Raw genomic sequence first — 21,507 nt, 5'->3', positions numbered from 1 at the left:
AAGGGGTAGTAAAGTGGTGGTCAGAATAGTTGGGGTTGGAATCCAGGTTGGGTCATGCCTGAATGTCTATGTGCGTGGGTTTCCTCTGGGTTGTCCAGTTTCCTCCCATAATGCAAAAACCCCCCAACAAAAAACATGCATTTGAGGTAAATGGTGACTGTAAATTGCCTGTAGGTGTGAATGACAGTGTGCATGACTGTTTGCACTGTGATGGGTTGGCGACTTGTCTACAGTATATCCTGTCTCTCTTTACCCACTGGGATCGGCTACAGCCCCCCTACAGGACGTGTAGAAGATGGATGAATGGATAAGAACACAAACTGAAAGCACTGAGTCTAATCTTATGCAGTTGCTGACATACTGCCGATTAATCTATTACTAGTCAGGAGAAGGGTCAGGAGATGCTTCTTCATCTCCTGACCCTTCAGATCATTGGCAAATACTCCAAGGGCCTCAACCCTCATGTTAGAAACCGCTGCTCTTTAACTTAATGTGGTGTGCATGTAACGTAAATGCGTATCCTGGTAGAAAGAACCACAGCACAGGCACAGATTTAAGGTTAGGGGGGTGGTAATATAGGTGGGCTGCCAGAGTTCACCGCAGAATTATATATAGACTTCCTGCACACCCTCACTTCAAAACCCACCAACACGCTCCAGGAGCTGCAAGCAGAGGATGAGATTCAAGCTCTGAGAGAACAAGGTGATTCCTATAAAGTTTGTAACCACTTCAAACAGGATGCATATGCCTGTATGTAAACTCTTCAAAGTAGGTGTTTTTTGGGGTTTTTTGGACAAGTATGAAGCTCCTGTTTATTTTTGCCGCTTGTGTACACACTAATATTAATATAAATTTTCACTGGGAAAAAAAATGTGTCATTGAAAAACAACTGTTGCATAAATAAGTAAAAAAATAAAATTAAGTCATGAATAAAAAAAGTCCCTGCTCTTCACTACACTGGAAATAACACATCCTCTGTCTGAGTTTCATTTGTCACAGTGGTTTTAGTTTAACTCATCTATCATCCAGGAGGCTGCTGTCTCCCTCCTCTCCATCTCCTGGTCACCTCCAGGTGGCTGCTGATGGAATATTTGCTGAGTCATGAGGAAGAGGATGGGAGCGGGGGGGGGGGGGGGGGGGGGGGGGGGGGGGGGGGGCGCTTAAGTCCATTTCCACTCAAAATGCTGCCTGTCACATCTGACAGGTAGCCTTTAAGCAATACGCAGATCTCTTTCAATCCGCTTTCGCTGCCAGCTGGGCTCCACATACCCACCTTCACTCCGAGATGCCCGAAGCGGGGGAGGAGGAGGAGGAGGAGGAAGAGGAGGAGGAGGAGCGGGGTCTTGAAACCGGCCCACCTCTCTCCTCCCTCCGTCACGGACAGTACGACAGACACCGCTGCTGGCCTATCGCACCGGAGCCGGACCCCCTCCGTGCGCTCCCTCCCTCCCCTGCGCCCTGCCCACCCCGGCGGTCTCCTCTCCAGCCCTGCCAGAGCCAATCCGCGACTGGGTGTAAGTAGGGCAAGCCGCTTCCTGGTTCTCAGAAAGGAGGAGCTGGGAGTCGGAGTGGGCCAGCGGAGGCAGCAGACGGGGGGTCAGAACAGCCCAGGAGAGCCCGGCGGTCTGCAGAGAGGACCAAGTCCAGAGAGGACGACCAGCGAGTAGAAACCAAGCGGGGGACGAGCTGCAGCCGAGCCGTGACAACCCCCCAGCTGAGTGCAAGACAGGACTTGGGAGGATTTAAAAGAAGAAATAGAAGAAGTAAAAAAGTCAGCAGGGTGGGACGGAGTAATCCAGGAAGTGTGGAGGCCGGGTCAGGACAGGTGACACACCGGCTCTCAGGTAACTGCTCCACCTGACTGCGCGCGTAAAGACCGACAACTTGAGCGCGTGTACTCCTTTAAAAGTGCTTTAAGTGACATGTCTGTCCCGCATGACAGCAACCGGCTTGCCTCAGCCTCCCTCCTCCCTCCTTCCCGGTTCTGATCGGGGTCACGGGAGGACTTTCCACGTCACGCGCACTCAGTAACTCGCGTCGACATTCAGGCTGTGCAACGCGTTTCTGACCGGCTTTTTTAAAAACGCGCGCAGTGACGCGCACGGGCTGGGCTGTTCACCGTTTATTATCGTGGATCAGGTGTTTTTTTGGGGGCGGCCAGGTGAGCGCGGAGGGAGAGCGGGGTCGGCGGGTACATTTCTGGAGGCTGGCGCTGCTAATTATAGCCGAGAACACCGGCTGACATCCAAAACCCAACCTGCTCTCTCACGCACATCACCTGCCTCTGCGCCGCGCACATGCACGCGGTTCAGTGGATCTGCTGGATTTAGCCTCTTGCACCTAAATGATCTCCCTCCAGTGGTCTGTTAATCATCATTATCATCATCATCATCATCATCGTCCTGCCCATGGCGCACCCAGTGTTTTAGTTTAATCCTGTCACTATCCCGTGTTACAATAGGATGTGCTCAGGCTGTAATGTCAGGTTAAGACTTCTGCCTCCATCATGGGTGGGGAAACTGTCATGCGAGTGGGCTTGTGTGTAAATGTGCGTGTCATCGCAGAGGTAGATATGCTGCTGACTCGCCCCTCTGACAGACCGGCCAAACAAGCTCAACTCGCTTGGGTTTGGTTTGGTTTCCTTGTCTTGGGCACAGTTTGTTTGGTTAAATCTTTAGGTGCACATGCAGGCAGTTAATAGCTCAGGCCTGCTGGGTTCATGTGCTGTCAGTACTTCTTTTCTTCTTCTTTTTTTAATTTATAGAAATATCTTTTTGTTGTCTCTGGAGGGAAGAGAAATCATTTATCCAGTCTCCTGAGGGGAGGAAAGGTTGTGAGAAGAGAAAGCTCTTGTAGTTTTTGGTGTTGTTTTGTTCTCTGTGTACCAGTTACCACCATCATGTGACCGGGCATTTCTAATGCTCTCTCATCCTGCTATGGTTCTCCACATATGGAGGAGCCATCAGGGTTTTGAAATAAATTCTTAATGCCGGCTCTGTTTGCCCTAACTTTGTCTGTAACATAATTAGACATCTGTGCCTCATCCCTCACTCCTGCTGTCCTGACATGACCTCCATCCTGCACTGCTGCCTACTGGCCTGCTTCTTGTAGCTGATACGTTTTCCTCTGACACTCAGTCGTCAGAGATCTTGATGAGGACTTTTTTTTTCAAAATTTCCAGGCTAAAAATTTGTCCTACTGTCATCAAAATTGTGTGATAGATTCCTGTGTATCTTCATTTTCTTTGAGTTGATCTATGTGGCTTTTCACAATTTTTCTAACTGCTTCAAAGTAGGAACCAGTTGGTTTCTATCACACACACACACGCACACACACACTCACATACGCCAAGTTATTTCTGATCCATCATGTGATCACTTACTGTGCAGTCGTCCTCATGTAACTAATGCTAAAATACTGCATTTCATCAAACAACCCTCAATTAGTCAGCATGTCAGAGTCATAATCATGTTTCCATGTTCGTTCACACACCCTTTGGGAGAAGTAACACTCAAATTAAATGTGATTAATTCAGCTAAATTTCTGTCCTTTCCCCTCAGGTCTGTGACCTCTACTGACCTCTGAGCAAGGAAACCGAACAGGAAGGGAACGAGCAAAGAAAGTGAGCAAAAGGCAGAAAGCAGGCATCCATCTACCTTTGGGTTTATGGACTGGAGGTAGGATTTACACTAATCAATCAATATGTCACACTGGTCACGCCATCATCCAAGCTGTTTTAACTATGCTGTCCATGAATAGCCTAAATGATTTGAAGTGGGACAGATTGATGCTTTAGTAGTGCTTCAGATCTGAGCACAATGTCATCTGGACATATATAAAGAGGAAGATTTTAATACGGCCAGGCTGGAAAAATAACAGAAATGCTGTTGTCAATGAGTAGATGGAGAATAATTGCACAAACAGAGATAATTATGCACATTTACAAGAGTTTGTTTTGTTCATGCATGGTGCTGAGTCACAAAAGTAAGTGCTTGAAGAATAAAAACAGCTTTATAGAAAAATTGTAATCTTGCTCAGTTATAAACCAAACAAGAATATTTATAGACCATAAGAAGTATTTTATCTGTATTGTGGGTTTTTTTTTTTGATTGGGTTCCATTTGACTAGTTTCTATATAATCAAACAAAAACATGATCTTTACTGAAACAAATATTTTTTATTTTGTCTCTCCATGCGGTTCACACCACAAGCACACTGTGGGGGCCATAAAACTTCATGAGAGCTTCTTAAAGACATCCTCATCCCCGAAAAAAAAAATATGAGCTGAATAAAGTGGTCAAGCAGTTAAATATTTTATGGGCAACCTGGAAGTTAACTCCTCTGTGGTTTGTTGGCTGCAGACACTCTATAACTCCTACTGGCTTTTAAGGATAGCGCAGGAATACATCCAGAAATATACTCTGGTGTTTAAAGCAGGCTGATGATATTTATAGTACTTTGTTGGACAATTAACAGCAAATTAGATTTTGAAGAGCTTTAAAGCCTAATTGACATAATTATAACAGTGGCGTTAAACTGAAGCAAACAGGAGAAGAAACAGCTCCTTCAGTTTCAGGCAGTGCGACGTAACCTCATTTAAACTAATGGCAGGAAAAGGCAACAAGAAAATGTTATAAAAAAAAAAAAAAAAAGAATTTCTAAAGCTACCATAAACTTTATTAACTGCTCAAAGTTCATTTTAATACACCTGGAGCCACTATTTCTATTTTATACACGCAACAACCTGAAAATTCACAAATAGGATCTTTATTTGTTATTATCCTTCTCTAAGCTGTTTTTTTATCTGCTACCCAAAGTCATTATTTCTGCCTTTTATTCAATCTAAATTGTGATTACTTTTCTCCCAAAAAAACCATGTTGCCAGTTAAGAACCATCTATATACCCAGTTGGGAAAACGGAACTCAGTAAAAACAACAAACCTATATAAACAGTTCATTTACAACATTATTCATTTCTGCAGTGAGGTTTTACTTGCACACACAGAGAATCTAATCAGAAAAGCATTTTCAACCACTTTCAACACACCAGTTGAAAAACAGTTGATGCTGTTGGAATTAAACAGGGATATTATTATTTCCTGAATCCATCATATTCTTCCTCTTCTACAACAATCACTCCAAAAAAATGTAAAATAGACTTGATTCGCCCTCCAGATCATATGAAAAAATACAAAATCCTCACAACGTTTTACGGTCCTACCTCCTTACTCTCTGTTATGATGTGAAAAATGCACATTGCTATTGTTCACATTGCAGTTTGATTTGCTTCAAGGTTTGAGTTGCATCTTGTGTGTAGTGGACAAGTTAGTGTGACAAGTCATGTGGCTTTGCTGGAGTATGACTGGTGACTGCCGTGTGTCTGCGCACTGGTGGGTAAGAGGGAAGTAACATTGAGTGGTCTGTCAGGCAAAGAGCACACACACACACTCACACACACACACACACGCACACACACGTACGGTATAAGTGTATACTATTCTGCCCTGGGTTCCAGGAAATACTTTAATTAGGGCATGTGAACCTATATAAATTCCCCCTTTTCAGACATTGGCCTTTCAGTTTCATGCAAACGAACTGAGTGGGAGGGATGTGGAGAGAGAGAGAGAGAAAGAGAGAGAGAGAGAATGGGAGTCGAAAGAAGTTAAAGTTTTACTCTTTGCTTCTAATAGTTGAAGGTTTCTCAACATTTCAGTGCTGGCTTTTGCTTTTCTCGCATGCTTCAGTTATCCCAAGACTCCAGATAATATTTCCCTCTGGGATTAATAATGTATTTCTATTCTTACTTTGAGTGTGAGAAAGAGTGTTTGAGTGCTTAAAGTGAAGAGATACGACACCTCTGCCCTCAGACTGGTATGTTATCCTGCATATCTAGATCATGATGGTTTGTTTACTCGTTTTTTTCTTTTTGGTATGATCTTACAATTGCTCCACCGCTGCAGCTGTGCTGATGAGTATATCAAGACTTCTGGACAAATGCTGCGTTTCGCCATATACGGTGGTTGTTTCTCCACATCCAAGCAGTTATGGCATAGGGATGACTACACATTGTCTGTAATTCAGTCTGCTGCTGCTATGGCTAAGTCTTGCCCCCACTCGATCTGTGTCAATAGAGGAAGTTAAGTATCTGCCATTTCCTCTTTTCAGTCATGAGTTTCTATAGCATTTGACAGCCCTCCCTTCACTCTCGACCACCAGCCTCACGGCCCACGCCACCCCGGCATTAACCAATAAGCAGGTGGCCGTGACTCTTCTTTTTCTTGTAAAGAGTCAGCAAAAGAAGGAAGAAAAAAAAAAAAAACTGTCCTGAGAAAAGGCTGCTTGCTGAGGGAGTGATTGTGATTCAGCTCTTCTAGTAACAGTGCAAATATTTCTTTACAAACTGAGCAGGCGGTTGTCATAAGTCAGTACAATGAAACAACACGTCAGGGAAAGTGAGAATAAACACCCAAACATGAGCAGGTTCGGGGAGTCATTGATGTTGGTTTGACCCTTTTCACATGTGGGGTTCAGAGGGGAAACCCAGCTGAAGCTGCAGGCTCTTATTCCAATCAACTGCATAGCAACCGTGATGGAAAAGCAAAATCATGTTCTTGGGTTGACGGTTGATAACATAAACATTTGAGTTGGTTTAACTCCACGTCTATTGTAGTTTTCACCGTCACACACCGGAGATGTGACCCTGGTTTCTTGCCTCTCCAGCCCCACAGCAGTGGGTGATGCGAGTGTGCACCACTCGGCACAACCGCTCCACCGTACGGTTTAGTTCATGAATCGGAGTTACAGTAAATCGAGCCGTCTCCTCGCCTTGCCATCGTATTAAGATGATTTGTCAGGAAGATGACACATCTGTTACTCATTTCGTTTTTGTTTTTTTAAAATATATCTCCCTTTAGCTGTTTGCATGTGTTTTGAGTGTGTCTGTTGTTTATCTCTCCATCTGTTCTATGGCCGACCATCTTTAGTGAGCACAGGAAGAGGAAACTGATCAGGATCAGTAAGTTTTGCGACATTTCTCACCCTGTGTGTTCGTGTTCCTGTTCTTCTAAACCGGCGGGGACGTCAACCGCATTGCACACTGACCAGTGGGGGGCAAAGGTTTCTGTCCCCACAAGGAAAATCATAAAATTTTCATGTGAAGACCTGTTTTATGGTTAGAGTATAGTTAGGTGAAGATTACAGTTAGACAAGCAGCTATGGGTGAGAGTTTGTCATAGTAATGTTCCCTATGAGGTCATTATGAGGGAAGTCTATACATTTTTAAACAAAGACATGAGACATGTGGTTGGGTAAGTAGTATTTAAAGGTGAATTTAGAATGTGTGTGTGTGTGTGAGGTCATTTCAAGAGGAGAGCAGCAGTAGTGGCGACCCTCCCAGTGATGTGGCAACTTAATGGACACACACTTACACACACGCATGGTAACTTTGTAAGTTTTTCTTGCGAACAGGTTTTTATCAGCACTTGTGCTTCTGCTCGTCTCATACCGTCAATGTTTAGTTTTCACTTGTAAAGCACTCCACATAACACCAACACCTCCTCTGCAAAACCCAAGATAAATACACACAAATCTTCACTTAATTGCAATTTGGGGGAGTTTTTGTTTTGTTTCGTTTGTATTAACTACAGCTGCAGAAATCACAATTAAACAATTAAACAATTAAAAGCAGAGTGGAATCGTGTCCACTCCTCGGAAAGTGTGTTTCCCCCTCAGATGTCAGAGTAAAATAAATATGTAATTGACCACGTCACTAATGTAATGCAATATGCATTGAACTTAAGATTAGTAACCTCTACACGGGGCTCGGGGGTGTACTCGGCGTATCAAGCTTATTTCCAGGTTTTGTAGGAATTTAATGAATTTTCTTTGTTCAATAAACATGTTCGATTGTTCCCAATGATAGTTGTGTGTCTGCTTCTCACCAGCATTATTCGATAAAAGTAGCTCTCGATATGAGATGCATACAAAAACACACAGGCCTGGAAAGAAAACGACTGATACATTTTCTTGCATTACATAATGGCCACATTATGAATTTATTCACAAAAAAGTACTTTAAATCAATGGTGTCTCTCAGTATTTGACACTTTTTTTTGTAAGTTGCAACAGATAGAAAGATTTAAAAATAAAATTAGCTCAAGTTCAAAGCAGGATGACATTGACCTTGGCAGAGAACTGATGATAATTATACTTTAAATACATTCAAAATCTATAGTTGGTTCAGTTCTTTACTTTATGTGTTGAGTGTTCATTTGCAAACTAAGCTACTTTACTTTATTTGTGACCTGTGTTGCTGCCTGTGGCGTTCCCTTGCATAATTACACCTACACAGTTCATTTTTTTGTACACACCCTCTAAATTACAGCAACTCTGTTGATTAATTGCCGTAAGTTTGATTGCAAATGATACTTCGTGGCTGTTGTGTTGACGGTTTTATTTTCACTTGCAGTGCAGTTCTCCGTTCCTCGCCATCATGAGCTCAGATCAGCTCATACAAATCTTAATTAAAGTGGCGCGTGTAAATTGTGCTTGTGTCATAAGTGTGGCAGGATGCAGTGTATAATTCGCCCACACGCCTTGATGCTCCAGCAGTGTTCACACACGTACTCGAGACTGTGGAGTGCAGGGGGTAGAAACTGCTGACCAGATTAGGAGCTGAAAGAGGGGGGAGAACAAAGTGCGAAACCACTCAGTCAGCAGGCCTCCTCTCTCACATCTGTGTGTGTTCTCCATCTTTGGGTGAAACTCCCTTTTGGTGATGCTAATCATAGTGGTGGCTGCTACCACATCTCTCCCGTAGACATCTGCACACACACACACACACACACACACACACACACACACACACACACACACACACACACACACACACACACACACACACACACTCTCACACACACCTGCAAGGAGACTTTTGCTACTTCCTGTGGCGGCGTGCATGTGTTCACCTCTCGCTCGATCACTGTTTATCTCCCAGTCGTCATGTCGCGGCTCCTCTCCCTTCTCTTCTTCTGTCTCCCCCTTCCTCTCCTCTTGTAACTTAACTCTGCCGACTCTTGTTTCATGTCTCCTCGCTAACACAGATTGTTCAAGGCTGGGACTAGATTTTCCTGTCTTAACCTCCCGTCTTCTCCGTTTTATCTCTCTGAGTATCTCGACACCCACTCCTCATTCACTCACTCACTCACTCACTGGTTATGTGTCTCTCCTCCCCCATACTTTTCTTATTCTTGTGTGTTTTCTAAGAATGTGTGCGTTTTTAGAAAATATGCCTCCCTCGTGTTCCTTTTGCTTTTGTTGTCTCTTCTCAAATCTCAGACCATTTTCCTCTTTCCAACCTCAGATTGATTTCCTTTCCTTCTCTCACTGTGGCTGAGATGAAATCTCAAATCTGACACAGATTCAAGAGAAACAAATCCACAATTTTTTTTTTTGTTTTTTTATCACAAAAGAAATTTCCTACTGTGGTGAGAGTGCTTACAGAAATCCTCAGACACAATAACTGTAAATGAGGAATATCTCTATATTCAACATCGTTGTTTGTTCTGTAAGAAATGTTACACAATTTTTGTCCCCCCACAATTTATATCTTTAGAATATGAGAAAAGTCTATTTATATAAGCAATATAATTTACGGGTTTAACTCAAAACATTGAAGATTGATGTAGATGAAAATGTTATTGTTTCTACACTCATAACATGGAAAAATTGAAAAAGTTTCAAGCAATCTTTCAAAGCTTTAATCGTCATAATTATAGATGTTTAAGCAGTTACAAATTATCTGATCTGAATTAGTTTTCAAATTTTTTGAGATACTGTCATTTTGATTTTTATGATTTATAAGCTTAAATTATAAAGTAGGAATTATATGAACTGTTTCAGTTTGTGCAATTAATCACATTTTTGGGAGGGATATTTCACTTTTGTGAATAATTAACCAAAAATGTGAAACATTAATCCAGTTTCCCACTATAATGGCTGAAATGCCACAAAATAACTTAGCTGCTATATGGGCACATAAGTTTCCTATATTTTTCTCTAAAACCAAATATTCGTCTTCCAAAAAACACATTTGCATCGGTTTTCTAAGGAGAATTTAGAGTGTGTGTTTCTAAACTCTCAAATAAAAGTTTTCATGGGTGGAACTTGTATCCACTGATATACAACCTGAGGTAACTGGTAAAGAGAGGCGATGTGTTCCTGAACGTCTTGGCCCCAGGATGAGTAGCTAATCCTCCACACTGGTGTGTTCAGGTCTGGCATGCAAACGGGCTTCAGCTCGCTGTGGTGTGGGAGGGCGAGGGGATAAGGGCCTCCGCTCTGCCAGCCAAATGAATAATGTAATGTGTTCTTGGAACTAAGACCACAGCGTGCGCATGCGTCACACACAATACACACACACACACATACACACATAGACACCATAATGGCCCAGTTACTGTAAGGACATGAGAGAACTCAGCCGTGGGGGCTTTCATAAAAACAAACACACACACAAAAAAAACAAAAAAACAGTGCCAACTTTTGTTTAGTAACACGTAATCAATGAGCTTCTTCTTTTTCAAAGTCGGGTCATTGTAGGTTGCAATTGAGCTACTTATCAAAGCGATCTCTCATGGCTGGTCTTTGACAAATTCAAATGGTGATTCAAATTCTCCCTGGTTGTGTCTGTTTTTATATCTCCTGGTGGGATGCAAATGTTGAGTCCGATGGGACATTGAGCAGGTGGAGTTTGTGTTTTATCTCCCAAAGCTGAGACGAACTCCGGTTATTAGAAGACCTTTCGTTTGTCAAGTGAGCTTGTAGCTCTTCACTGTGCTGTGGTTTTTGGACACGCTGGCTGTTTGAATGTGTGCTCAGATAGTCCCGTGAGAGTCCTTTGCAGGACAGAAAGCAGCCGCTCTGGCTTGGCAGACGAGCACTGTCGTCTCCTCGGCCTCATCCCCCGTTTCCTCCTCCCCTACACTCTTCCTGACAGAAAGGTGTTCCAGCGCCACACACCCCACAATAACCCCAGATAAGTCGGGTGTAAAGACGGTGACATGTCTGTGTTTGTTAACAGTGAAAATTTGCCACACTGGGGGTAGGAGTGGTGAGAGCGAGACGAGTGTGTGGAGGAGAAACGGTATGAGCCTCAATCTTATTTTCCATTTGTTTATAGCGGCTTTATTGTTCTTTGCTGCTCGTGGTTGTGTAGCATCATGATGTGTTCTGTTGTTTTTAGGCGAGTGTGAGTCATTGTGTGTCATTTACGGCGCACAGAGCTTGATGTTTCATTATCATTCGGGTCCAGTGAATTTTAGGAGGGGGCACAGTGTGAACCAAGAGTTAAAACATTAAGAGCCCAAAAGTTATCAAACTGAAGAATGACACTTATGTCTCTCTTTGATATTTAAACTCCTAAGAAGAAATACTTACAATTATTATCATCAATAATTGTTCAGTGGTGCAAAACTAAAGTAAAGCTTTTTCAGCATTATCAATTATCACATAGTTTTATTTTTTCGTTTTGTTTTTACTTTGAAAAACTGAAATCAGGGACATAATAAGTTTAGTCCTACACTTATGTTTACATTACTGGTAGTTAGTGGCTGGTTACAGGCTGCCCAGTTAAATTACTCGAGACAGCTTCGCTATTCAACCACAAACAGGTTTCATACAATGTCAAATTTAAACATGAATAACATAAATAACAAATAGAAATGTATTTATATTCATTTGTTGCATTGTAAACATTTGTAAATGGGTCAGTGTTTTATCAATCAGTTCTTTGAATAGTCCCACTTCTTAAAAAAAAAAAAAAAAAAAAAAAAAGTAATGTAACCAGTGTTAATATGAACCACCACGCACACACTGACGGTCACAAATACACCCGGACAGGCGCTTTGGAAAACATCTGACATCAGAATTTGTGAAAGTATTTCTCTCTCTCAGCCACAGTTTTTTTGTGAATAGTATAAAGTCATATTTTCCCCCTTAGTGCTGGAGCCTGATATAATTGAGGTGGACTGGGAAAACTTACAGCCTTTAACGGAAAATAAGAGCCATAAAAATAATACTAACAGTTCTGGTTCCAGTCAACACACACTCTTAAGTGTGTGCAGTGGGACTCCATGATATAGGCGATGGATACTGTGTCCAGACTTAATGCTGAAGAAATAAATCTTTGTGTGCAGGTTAGGTCAAACCCTGTAGCTGTCATTTTCCTGGCCTCCACGTTACTAGTCTTGCTTTTTCTTCAGAGCTGCACCGAGTCGAGGAACTGGACAGTAATGGTGGATTTAAGTTTCCATTTCCTCCTCAGTAAAAACAAATCCACGATCGATTCACCCCCATGTGATCTCTGCTGTATTTGTATTGGTTTGGTTGCACATCTCGGTGGTAGATGTCGGTTTATGAGACTTTACCTGGAATTTTGATTAAATATGTGAAATTAGCAGATTTTTGAGTTGTAAATAGGCAACTGAATCTTTGTTTTAAAGGGGAGGAAGTGTGTGCACATAATGAAAGCTAGGGATGAGGAAACGGTAGCGCTGCAGAGGAGGTGAAGTCTTCTATCTTCGACAAAAACAGTGGGAGTTCAGGTAACATAAGTAAAGTGTAAAGCGATCGTTGCATCTGCATTAATATGAATACGTTTAGGAATTGCAGATTTCAGTCAGCGTTTTGGTTGCATGCTATCGAAAGGAGATTAAAAAGGTAATTATGTTTCAGGGGACTGAGCCCAAAGAAGCTTTATGAAACGTATGACAGCAGTGAAGATGTATGAAGATGATTGAAGAGTTGTCTGGACCGTCAGTATTCTGTGTGCAAGACAAAATATGCTTGTGGTGTCTGTCTGTGGGCTGTTTTTACATGTGTAACAGTGTGTCGCAAGGTTCAGCAGCTCATGCAGACGCGTCCTTGGTAAGCAACAAAAAACGCGCGTGTGTGTGTGTGTGTGTGTGTGCACATGTCATGATGTGTCAGTATTCAGTGAGTCACAGACAAGACAGAAAACTGATGGGAATAGTTGCAATTTCTTCACAAACTTATTTCTTTCCGAGTACGCCCATGTTCTAAGGAATAGGCCTAAAATAACCAGCTTGAACCACCAACCGCCCATGATGTCTTAATTTTCTCTCTCTCTCTCTCTCTCTCTCTCTCTCTCTCTCTCTCTCTCTCTCTCTCTCTCTCTCTCTCTCTCTCTCTCTCTCTCTCTCTCTCTGTCTGTCTCGCCCCTGTGCCGGAAATTTAATGTGCCTTTTTGTGAGCTCCTCCTAAAACCCCTTTGTGTCTCGCTTTTGTTGCACTGCCTAATTTTTTTGCTTGTAGCAGCGAATTTCTGAGCATTCTGAGTTATTTTCACTGTGGAAATGTTTACAATCTGATGTCCTTAATGTACAACGCTGGGTGGTCCGTTATCATGTGTCAGTATGTCAGTGAGACACACTGTACACATACAAGGTCAAGTCGTGGACTTGCGCCTTGGATTACAGACAATTGGGGCAGGGAGTTTTTCAAGTGATAACTGTTTCTTGAATCGTCATGGCTCCCCCTCTATCTTTAAAAGGATTATTTAAATAATTGAATGATCTTCTATACTTCTTGAATTTTAATCAGTTATGGTAAAAATGTCATAAAACAGTGACAACTGTGTTCTATACCTCTCTAAAGCAAAGGTAACAATCTGTGCGCTCTAAGTTCTTACATTTATTTAACTGATCATGTCAAAAATTCTTCTTTTTTTTTTTTTTTTTCCATTTTAATTTTTCAAAGAAATATACCAGAACCCTGATGCGCCGCTTGACTTCCTCTTGCTTCTGCGTCAGCAGTTGCCCCGATGCATGCCGACATAACATTTATGGAAATCCTTCACCGTGGAAAAGTAGCACCTTTTTTGTATTTTTATCTTTCTCTGTAGAAGCCGTAGTGATCTATTTCATGTCAGGCGTTCAGTGATGTTTTGGATGCCGAGGTTTCAAAGGAAGGGCTCAGGGCACCAGCTTGTCTCTGTGGTATGGTGTAATACAGTTTAATTGTCATATTGCACGTATCTGAATGTTTGTTCTAGGGTGTATTATGACTCATAATGGCAATATGATTTTGGTTCTTACAAGGTTATTCAAATGTGGTGTTTTTTGAATTCACTACAATAATGGTGCAATTTCTGTTGTGTTTTGGTTGCAAGTGCAAGTTTCCTCCCTTGAACTAATGTGCGTGGTCCGAAACATAAACAAGGTTTTTGTTGTTGTTGTTGTTGTTGTTGTTGATGTTTTTAAATTCTGAAGTCCTACCATGGCCTGAGCTACACGACAGTCCAGCTACCTGCAGGCCTTCTGCTGAACAGGAACGTAACGATAAGGGGACGGTGTTTATCGGAAAGTGTTCGGAAAATGGGCCGTTTGGTTTTGGAGAGAGGGGGGCGCGTAGGCCACCCGGGGGGAGGGGTGTCTGTCTTCGTCACTGTGCACCCTCCTTTGATACAACAGGAAGGAGAGCGAGTGACAGAATGCGTGAAAGCGGTAGACATCCCCAAGGATGAACGCTTAACCCCCAACTTCTGACAAAGAGATCTTACCTTTAGGTTACACGTCTGAGGGCAGGAGGAAAAAGGAAGAAAAAAAAAGAGGCTTTGAAAGACAACGAGACGGAAAAGTGACTTGTAAAGAGCGTAAAGATGGATGCCACGAGACATTCGCTGCCTCGTCTCCAGATGACTCTGCCCATGAGGATGGCGAAGGTAGGACGAACACGTCAGACTTCCTGGGTGCTTCACCTCATCCTTGAATCAAACACACATGAGAGATGGTAGTGAGGAAAAAGTTTTTGGTACATGAAAGTCTTGGTCGACGTTTGAGAAGAATTTATGTGCCTGAGCGAACTATTAATTTCTTTTGTTTTCTGGGTGGAGTGCACTTGTGTGACTGTCGTTAAGATGGTCACAGAACAGGTTAAATCTAACAATGGAGGGTGGGGGGAGCCATGGATTGGCACGCAACGAAAGTGTGTGGTACATGTATGTGTGTGTGTGAGTGCTCCTGTGCATGTGTGTTTAATAGGGTGTGTTTTGGAGCAGGTTAGTCAGGTGAATGTGCTGTTGTTGTGCTGAGCCCTCTGGGCACTGTGTGAACACTGTTATTGGACGGCCAGGGGGCTGCCAGTTGCTATGGGAGGGAGATGAAGGGCAGGGAGGGGGAATCTGGAGGGTGACTTGTTTGTGGAAAATCAGGTCTGCTCAGGTGTGTGACTGAAATCGTCGACCTGGTGTAGTATGGACAGGGTGAGGCGCGAGCTTAGGGATCCAAAGAAGGGAGTTGTTGGGTCTTATTACCAATCGACCTTGTTACACTTCACACGAGAAAATAAAGAAAGTTGGTGTCCTTACGTGGCCTGCATTATAACATCTTGCATTATAAACCACTTGTACAGATAGTGGAAAAACCTGCTTCATGCAAATTTGAAAAAGAAAAAAAGAAAAGGCACAATTTTTTTGTATAACTTAGTGTTTCTCAATTGCTAAAACAGTAAGGCACATTAACAAGATTATTTCACAGACCTTAAACACTGTTTCAGTTGCTAAACAGTTTGCGAACCCATCTTGCATTCTTTCGTGATGTGTTCCAATTTGACAGCAAAATGTGAACACGACTCCAACACAGCTGTCATATTGTACACACCAGCTAAAATTGAACCACGTGATCTGATAGAAAATGCTGGAATGAGGTTAATTCAGGGTTCACATGCTCATTAATGCACAAACAGAGAGATGCAGGGGAGTTCATGTTGTGATGTTGGAGAGTGAATCCCAGTGACACTGTGCAGTAAATTGATTTTAATCTAAAAGTGCTTAATGTGGACATCATATTATTTGCTAATTCACAATAAATATTTTCTGTTAAATACATCTGAATGCTGTGTCCTAAATTACTCATTTCTCTCACGAAGGCTGTAGTGCTTTTTATTTTCTTGCCTTGCAGTGTGTATGATTTTAAAACATTGTTTAGTTATGCACGCAGCATGACTGTATTTTATTCTGATATAAAACTTTGGATCTGTGAGTGTTAGTTTTTTATTTTTGTATTTTATTGTTTTAAAAGTTTTAACAAAATGATTGGAGGTTTGAGAATAGTTTTTCTGCCACTGGGGAAAAACTATACGAGACAACCAAAACCCGTCGCCCTCAGTGTGTGTGCTGTACGTTTAGCTCAGATCTCATGGTGGCTGTAACTTCTCTTGCTGTTTTCTTTCCTTCTTCTTTCACTGTTGCTCCCCCCTTTCTCTCACCCTACAATGTCACTTCCTCCGTCGGGTTTTTCTCTTCCTCCTCCCCCTTCAGTCCTTGTCTTTCGTCTCCAGGTATTTTAATCAATCGGTTAATGCTATAAAGGTTTCACATGCGAATTAACCTGCTGCCCTATGGTTACAACACCAGCAGTACTTTGCATAAGACTATCTATTCGAAGTTATGTCATTAATTATTATTCTTTTCTGTATCTTCTCTTTCTGACCAGTATTTGTTGTATTCTTTCTTGGTTTTGCACATACTGAGCCTCCTTTTGTCCTTGGATGCCCCAACCCCCATCCCACTGGTTAAAATCACCGCATCCTGATTCAGTAATCTGTAGCGAGGAAGTACAAGGGGGTGAGGAGGGAAGGATCATGGGGGAGAGTTGTTGTTAAGCCCTCTTTAAATTGTCCCTCACGTGAACGTGAACTCCTGGTGTCTGACACGCTACTAAAGATTTACTTCTGAGACAGCAAAGTGTAATCTCTCGTTCTAATCTGCAAACACACATCCATTTTCTTAGAAAAAAGTCTTTGTAATCAAATATTGATTTTGAGATGGTGAATGTCCTGACATTCCTCGACTCTCTCGTGACTTTATTGCAGGTGGCGATGTCTCCAGGAGAGGACGGTCTGATTGGGATCCCCTTCCCGGAGCACAGCAGCGAGATCCTGTCCCACCTCAATGACCAGAGGAGGACGGGACTCTTGTGTGACCTCACCCTGACCTCGCGTGGCGCACACTACCCTACACACCGCTCCGTCATGGCTGCCGTCAGTCTCTACTTCCGCGGGTTGTTTGGAGCGGAGGAAGGTGGCGGTGGAGGCGGAGCGGGTTTCAGTGTTTGTCAGCTGGACTGCGTGGAGCCCGATGCTTTGGACGCCCTGTTGGAGTTCGCCTACACTGCCACGCTGACCATCCCCAGCTCCGCGATGAAGGATGTGCTGCGGGGGGCTCAGCTTCTGGGCATCCAGTGCGTAGCTGATGCCTGCAGAGACATCCTGGGCGAGAACGCAGAAACTGAGAGGGAGGTGGTGGAAGAGCAGAGACCCCAACAATTTGTTGCTGAGAGGATAATGGAGACCAGAATAGAGAAACCATCAAGAAGAAAAACAGACCGGAAGAAGATGAGAAAAGTTGGGTTTAATCACATAAACTCATCAACTTTGAACCATCTGCCTGCTTCTCCCGTCTCGCACCATTCGCCTGCGTCGGACAGCTTCCGCTCCCTGCCCTCCACCCAGCCTCCCAGCCCCGAGCACGAGGAGCTTTTCCTCAGTCCCCAGCAGAACGGGGGCCAAAGAGAAATCAGGGAGCCAGGAAGAGGGTCGACTTTGAACGGAGGGGTTCCTCACTGGATGCAAGAACGTCCCCATTTACCTCATCCACCTCCTCTGGCACCCTTGAATGACAAGCTATCGGAGGATGACGAGATGGAGGGCTTTGGCGATGACGGCATGCTGATCGGAAGCACCGCTGTGCCAACTTCTGCAGTCGAACGAGTTGCGGCCGCGTCGGTAACGGGAGCGGGAGCCGGCAGGAAGAGGAAGTCCCAGACTCCTCAGCAGTGTCCAGTCTGTCAGAAGATCATCCACGGAGCCGGAAAACTGCCCCGACACATGAGGACACACACAGGAGAGAAGCCCTTCCAGTGCACTGCCTGTGGAGTCCGCTTCACCCGGTAAAGAAACTTCTCCCTATTAACAACAAACATCTGTACATTTTAATATTATTACGCATATATTGATGTATTGCGTTTGTTCTTCATAATTTTCTTGTCCATGAAATTATAAAATGACATATATCATTATTTCAAAAATACTTGAAATGTTGATACATTTTGTTCCATGTAGAAATACCTGACAAAACAGTCGACTTTGCCATGTTAATAATACTTTTATTTTTTATTTTATTTTTTTTAACTAGCAATGATAAGTTGAAGATCCACATGAGGAAGCACACAGGCGAGCGTCCCTACCCATGCCCCCACTGCACCGCCCGGTTTCTCCACTCCTACGATCTCAAAAACCACCTTTCCCTGCACAGCGGGGCTCGGCCCTTCGAGTGCCCACTCTGCCACAAGGCCTTCGCCCGAGAGGACCACCTCCAACGGCACCGCAAGGGCCACAGCTGCTTGGAGCAGCGCACGCGCCGGCCCAAACGTGGGCCTGAGCTGATGGAGGACGGGAGAGGAGATGGAGGCATGAGGGAGCAGTCCAACCCTCTGGAGGCTCTGGCTCTCCAGGCCCACTCCTCTGCCTTCTTCACCCGCTCCATAATGGAAGGTGGGAGTGGGGCGGGCGCCGGCCCTCAGCTGTTATTTGATGGCGATGTAGAGAGGGAGCGGTCTCTCGCCCTTCAGGCTCTGGCCCAGCTCGGCCCTCACAGGCTTTCTGCTTACCCCGAGTTTATCCTGCGAGGGCTGGACATGCGAGTGAGAGGAGAGGCAGCGGGAGAACGTCCGGGGAGAACCCACTCACCGGCTGCACAGCGGAACCAGAGAGCCCATGAAGTTGCTGAGGAGAATGGAGAAAAGGAAGCAGAAGAAGATGAATGGTAAAAGGGAAATGGAGAGCGTGTATGTACATGGTGAAGAATCCACAGTTTAAAAAAATAAAAAATAATCACTCAGGTGGCTGGACTGATGACCTGCTGCTCCATACAGAGAGCACTTAAAACTAGATAATATCAAAAGGAAAAAAAAAGGAAAACGGGTTTTCTGAGATGTTTTAAATGTTTGTCTTCTTGTTGTTGGCGTTTGATTTGATTTGTTTTTGAATTTAAATTCCTGTTTGCTGTTTAAGTTCAGCTCCTTTAGATTTGAGCTGTTTCTTCATACTTTGATTTAGATTCTGTTTTCTAGCTGGTGTGTGTTGAGTGTGTGGTTGTTGGGATGCTTTTCACTATGCAAACTAAAATGCAGGCATAGCGGGACATTCAAAGATCTGTATTTTAGTTACAACATAAGTTGATTCAGGTGCAATTCAGAAGTCATATCACATACAGTAGTTCACAAAAGAGCGCATTAGTGCGTGCTCTGTCCTCTGGTGGTGATCAGTGGAAATGCAGTTCGTGTTCAAATGTGCGTTGCAAGCAATAATCCGACCTGTTTTTGTTAGTGGTTGAGCCGATGCTTTGATTTGGTGCTTAAACCAAAGACTTTAGTTTTTCTCGCAGGGAGAGGAGAGTTGAACTGTAGCCAATGTTGGGATCAAAGAGATGTCTCTTCCCAACTGTTTTGATAGCCATGAGAAAGAATCTGCTTCCATTTTTTGAGTGTTTCGGGGCTGCAGAGCTCTGTGTTTAATGCCTGACCAAAAGAGACAAAAGTCTGGGTCGATGAGTTGATGTTGATTAATGTTGGAAGACAGCTCTTTTTTTTTTTTTTTTTTCTTGGAAGATGTGGATTTCAGTCTTCCATTGCACTCATTGGGGTTCTTTGTTTGGAAAATAAAAAAAGGAGGGGTAAGGTAAGAGGGTGAATGACATGGCGTGCCCCCCTTTCTGTATTTATTTTATTTATTCTTATTTATTGTGGCTTTTCTGCTGAAAATCTTGCGCAAGACCAAATCCAGGGTTGGACCCAGATCACAATTCATTCCCCAGTTAAGTCTTACAAGCTGCATTCTGCTGCAAAATTTGTTTTTGCTCAACATCTCCACGTACCTGAGCGCCTATTTAAACAAGCTGAGTGTCTTCTTTTAGCGATTCTTCCTCTTACGCATTCTTTGCACAAGTGACCCCGTCAGGTTCTGCAATAACTCGGACACATTCCATCCTTCAGGGTAGAGAGAAGGGAACAGAGCAAACTTTTTATGTAACTGGTACACACAATGACTCCTCAGCATGATTCTGTTTTGTTCTTGTAAATTCAACATGTTATACAATGGCTGTTCTAATCCAAAGGGGCCATTATCCTTTAAATCATCTGGTTGTGACCAAAGACTTTTGACTTTATGCTTTCCCTTTTCCAGTACTTTAAGCCTGGCTGCAACCATCAGTCACTTTAAATGACAGCTGGGTTTTTTGTTTGTTTATTTGTTTGTTTGTTTTAATTATTATTATTTCCAGTCCTCCTGAAATCTGACAGAACACGCTGTATCAGTTGTACTGGTCTGGCCTTGTGGCCTTGTCTGCTCCTTTGTTGTGTAGTACATCTATTTTCCAGCTTATTTGCACTATGAGATTTGAGAGCTTCATGCTGTTTTTCGTCTTGACCTTCAATATTTAGTCCATTAAACTCACTTAAAATTATCATTTAAAATTGTGATTAACGGTACGTCTTTAAATCCCACATACATGCTATTCCTTCTGCATAGTAGAGTTCTAGTCAAATATAATATATATTGGGATGAAGTTGCCTTAGTTTTTTTTTTTCTTTTGTGCTGCAACTATTCTCAGGAAATCTTGAGCAATGCACTAAGTGATTATTAAAAAAATAAACAAATCAAATGGGAAGAAACTGGTGCTGTTGGGTGATTGACGCTCTTCGTGCAAATGTAGCGCCAGTAGTTTGAAGATATTACATTTTATAAATTTTGTATTATTTCATCTGACATTTAAATATACGAACGAATGAAACCTAGAGATGAAAGTAGTGAACGTAAACTACTGGCCTTACTGGAACCAGTCCTACTGGAATAACCGTACGACGGTTGGTCCTGTGCATGAAGGGTGCTACCCGTCAGAGCTTTATGAATGAATGAATAGATGAATGAATGAGGGATGATTGATGCCAGCTGTGAAATGTGTGTTTCTATGTGAGCTGTTTGTTTTCATAGCTTTGGTGAAGGGACATGGGGGTTCGGTCTTCTGAGAAGAGACCCCCGCTTTCAGGGATACATTTTTGTCTTTCAGGTTTTAGTGGACTTTCTCAGAGATATGAATTCATTTTCCCATGATTTGTTTCAGTTCATGTTAAGAAAATAAAGATACCTAAGCTTGCTTTTACTGTGTTGCTGTTTTTGTTTTTTTTACAACTTCTCCTTAGGGAAGTGGTGTCAAACTCCTATATTTCAGGGGCCACGGGCGTTTTGGTGTCATAATAAAATTATGGCAAACTGGCTATTTAAACAATCTGCTAATTCCATTGCAAACAAGTACTTTCTGAAAATGTTCACATTTAACACACTTTTATGAAAGAAATATAACAGGAATTTGAAATAATATCTGCTTCAAGACTGTTGCTTCGCAAGAAGCAGATTTTTGCCGTTTTTGAACAT

At 42.9% G+C, this 21,507-nt stretch overlaps 1 protein-coding gene across 3 annotated transcripts; it reads left to right on the top strand.

Moving 5' to 3' along the window:
• Positions 1-1,193: 1,193 nt before the first annotated feature.
• zbtb7b (zinc finger and BTB domain containing 7B) lies at positions 1,194-21,229 on the top strand. 3 transcript variants are annotated; one of them, XM_080471803.1, is made up of 4 exons: positions 1,194-1,844; positions 3,561-3,677; positions 16,891-17,966; positions 18,212-21,229. In XM_080471803.1, exons 3-4 carry the CDS (start codon positions 16,897-16,899, stop codon positions 18,843-18,845), a joined length of 1,704 nt encoding a protein of 567 aa, XP_080327929.1. In that variant the 5' UTR covers positions 1,194-1,844; positions 3,561-3,677; positions 16,891-16,896; the 3' UTR covers positions 18,846-21,229. The 3 variants fall into 3 exon arrangements, with proteins under 3 accessions (XP_080327929.1, XP_080327930.1, XP_080327928.1); XM_080471804.1 differs by having other exon boundaries at positions 1,377-1,844; positions 3,561-3,622; XM_080471802.1 differs by lacking the exons at positions 1,194-1,844; positions 3,561-3,677 and adding an exon at positions 14,479-14,740.
• The last annotated feature ends 278 nt before the right edge of the window (positions 21,230-21,507 follow it).

Source organism: Lipophrys pholis (assembly GCF_963383615.2).
Source record: "Lipophrys pholis genome assembly, chromosome: 9".
Lineage (NCBI taxonomy): Eukaryota > Metazoa > Chordata > Actinopteri > Blenniiformes > Blenniidae > Lipophrys > Lipophrys pholis.
Note: the sequence above shows the minus strand (reverse complement) of the source record. Positions and strands in the feature narration are given on the sequence as shown.